The sequence below is a fragment of the Octopus sinensis genome, linkage group LG13, assembly GCF_006345805.1.
Source record: "Octopus sinensis linkage group LG13, ASM634580v1, whole genome shotgun sequence".
Classification (NCBI taxonomy): domain Eukaryota; kingdom Metazoa; phylum Mollusca; class Cephalopoda; order Octopoda; family Octopodidae; genus Octopus; species Octopus sinensis.
This window is the reverse complement of record NC_043009.1, coordinates 23,959,675-23,963,275: the sequence shown is the minus strand read 5'-3', so window position 1 is coordinate 23,963,275 and position 3,601 is coordinate 23,959,675. Positions and strand designations below refer to the sequence as shown.

Sequence of the window (3,601 nt, the reverse complement as noted above, 5' to 3'; positions counted from 1 at the left end):
CGAAATGAAACGCCAAATCGTAAGCGAGCAAGACAAATGAAAAGATGCAAAATTAATTACAACTTCAGATTTTTTAAATATGCTAGACCACTGGTGTTAAATTGATATTAATCAAATTAATATTCAATTTTCCACCCTTACGATTTTGAATTTAAATTTAAATAGCTATGTTCTCTAACCGGCAAAATTTACTGCAGAAATATTTCCGGTAGTTTGGCGCGCCATGAGGAAGGCTTTTGAAAGATGATAAATTGTAAAATGAAATGAAAAGAAAATCAAGCGAACAACAAAACAAAACATACATCAATCAAATATTTATTGAGCAAAAAATGGTTTCTTATATTCTTGTGATTTTATGATCGATTTGTTTCTCTATTCCTACCTATGAATATACTTTACTGTTTAATCAATATAATTGATAACCAATATATTTGATTACTTTTCTAGCTCTCAATATGCTACACTATTTAATCAACAATGTGATATTAATTTTTATTTTTAACTGATTATAAACGAATGAAAGTACTATTACTCATTTTATTTAAGAACACTTTGCTTCTAGGCATCATGGTCCCACTTGAGAGAATTTTCATTTTGATTTGATTCAATAAAGTTTTTGACATTCTCAGTTTTAACAGAATCAACATCTTCGGATTCCATGCAATTTTTGAGATTGGAATTCCAATTGACGACTCCCTTCACTGGTTTACTTTCAGTGTCTTGGTAAATATTCCTGGTACAACCGAAATTATAAATCAATCGACGGCAACCATAACTCACTGTTAGTTTAAGGCATACAATAGCATGAGGGCAGGTGATTCTTCTTTCTCTGACTTCAAGTCGATAAGATTTATTTAAAATGCGGAAATTGAAATATGTGACCATCCCGTCTCCTGCATAATAAATTTAAAAAATATAGTAATTAACGAGTGGTGAAGATGCACGTTATATATTCTTATGTGTATGAGAGAGAAAATATTTGAGTGCATGCACAGACACAAATACACACACACACACACACACACACACACACACACACGCGCGCGCACACACACACACATGCACACAAACACGCATTCACACACACATATATATAGAAGAAACAATGCATACGGAAAATAGAGTATACTGGAAACTTTGTCTATCACTACGATCGTTTCGACACATTCTGTTACTCTCTTTCGCCGGTGGGAAACTATATGAGGAATTGCGGTGAATCCCACCCTCGAAGGAGCGATGCAAGATGTGTAAAAAAGGACCCTTGTGGTAAAAGAAGTTTCCAGTATACTCTATCTTCCATATCCATTCTTTCTACTATTTTCAACTTGCACTGAGGAATTCCCAGTGTAGTTTCAGCGACGACTGTGCAATTATCGTAGATGACACCATATGTAGAGAACGTACTTTGTCGGCATACTACTGGGAGCATACCCAAAACACAGAGTGTAAATTCTAAATTTAAACTTAAACTTCAATTTTAACTTTATATATATATATATATATTATATATATATATATATATATATATATATATATATATCAGTAATATTCGCAGCCACTATAACCTGACTGTCCGTTTGAGCGGACTATACTGCGATTTTTTAACCGCGAGAGGTCATCTCCTCTAGCTGGTTGTTTCCGACGCACAGATGCATCCGATAAAATTGAGAGCAGGGGAGGGAACCCCTACAATCTCTTAGTGTCGGGACCAGTAGACCAGTCCTGGTTTCGGGCTATTTCTGCCACTCCTTATATGTGTGTGTGTGTGTGTATTATCTATGTATGCATGTATGCCGCAATTCTGGTTTAAGCACTCCATATATCTCCTCAATGTTCTCATTTTAGAAATTTTTAGAATACACACACACACACACACACACACACATATATATATATATATATATATATATATATATATATATATATATATATATATATATATACATGTCCCTGTTTCGTATACATTCGATCCTTCTTCCAAGAAATCTAATGCTCGTAGATTAGTTTTTCCTTGGGGAAAATGAATTCAATGACACAAAAATTCAGACGAATTCACTTCTATTTATTATTATTATTACTCAACTAGTTAAACAATCAACTAATCAATTGCTTTTGGGTCGTGGTTCTTTCGCTACGAATCGCATGAAAATCATTCTCTTGTGCAACTGAACGATTAATTAAACAATTGATTATTTAATTCGTTGAAAAATAATAATTTTTTCCTACACTACTTTCTAAGGCTGAAATTTTGGAACAGGGTCTAGTCAATTACATCACCCTCATTAATCAACTGCTATCAACGCAGAGGGGTGAACGGCAAAGTCTACCTCGGCAGCATATGGACTCACAATGTAACACTGGAAGATACGCTGCTATGAAATTTTTCCAGGTCACAACCAATTTGTTGACAAATAATAAAATGAAGTGAAACGGAACCAGTTCTTACTACTGAAATGACAGTCACAAAACACAAATTACATTGAAAAAAAAGAAAAGTGATTACTCACGCATAACATGGTGTATAAATGCACGATGTTTATATGACAGAGCGACAGCCATTCCAGATCCCAAAAGGAGCATTCCAAATTGTACTAAATATAAATAAAAGGAATTAATATATTTGTGACTATTTTCATTTTTTATTTGTTTATAGATCTTGACAGGCTCACATGCAAAATATGCTAGTATTTCTAGTGTGTCATAGGAGAATAACGAAGACATGGGCACAGTGGATTCTGGGACGCAGGTCTTTCAACATGCTGTGTCTCCTCAACCAAAAGCAACCGGGTGATCTTTTAATTTCCCCTTATCCTCGTGAGTTAACGATTCCTTTCATTGTAACAAGGGGTCGTAGATCACCTATTTCTTTTTTATCTCGTCACTGCCTATTAAGGTTTGATAAGCCACTGTTTAATGGCTTCAAATTTTCTCATGAGAACAGCAGTTTTCAACAGAAGGAACAGATTGATTGTATCGACCCAACAACTTGACTAGGACAAATTTTATCGGTCCTCAAAATATGGAAAGCGAAGTGGAGTATTACTACTACTACTACTACTACTACTAATAATAATAATAATAATAATAATAATAATAATAATAATAATAATAATAATAATAATAATAATAATTTGCCCTGATGCAGTACCAGGCAGAGGCTCTCATGGCTTCTGATCTTAACTGATTGGAAGTGTTATCATGTACATTGTTTTGTCTTGGTATATAAGATGGGCTACAGCAAATATTCTGCTCAATACCACAGATTTGCTTGTCAGTTGTTTGACTTTAACCAGTTGAGCATGTCCCTTGGTGGCTGACGATATGTGCATCTCTGATCACGAGCAGAAGTAGTGGGGGAGCATCATAGCCATGTGTTGAGAGGGATTCTTTGGGGTTTGAATAGTTCACCTCTGGAAACATGGGTGGTTCTTTCAACATCCTTAAACAACCCTTATTCAGGGACCGTTTGAGCGGGATGGGCTACTCAACCTGAAGAAAATTCTAACTGGGCCCCACCTGCAAGGTCATGTGCTGTTTATCTTGATATGAGATCACCATGTCGCGCACATATGGTTGTGATGCATGTGCCTGGTGTACCTTT

At 35.2% G+C, this 3,601-nt stretch overlaps 1 protein-coding gene across 1 annotated transcript in view; it reads right to left on the bottom strand.

Annotated features, from left to right (window-relative positions):
- Positions 1 to 298: 298 nt before the first annotated feature.
- Positions 299 to 3,601, bottom strand: part of LOC115218374 — an 11,291-nt gene continuing 7,988 nt past the window's right edge. The window contains exons 3-4 of the mRNA XM_029788144.2: positions 2,508 to 2,591; positions 299 to 893 (exon numbers count right to left, since the gene is read on the bottom strand). Coding sequence (XP_029644004.1) covers positions 559 to 893; positions 2,508 to 2,591 — 419 coding nt within the window. The 3' untranslated portion in view covers positions 299 to 558. The remainder of the gene's footprint in view (positions 894 to 2,507; positions 2,592 to 3,601) is intronic.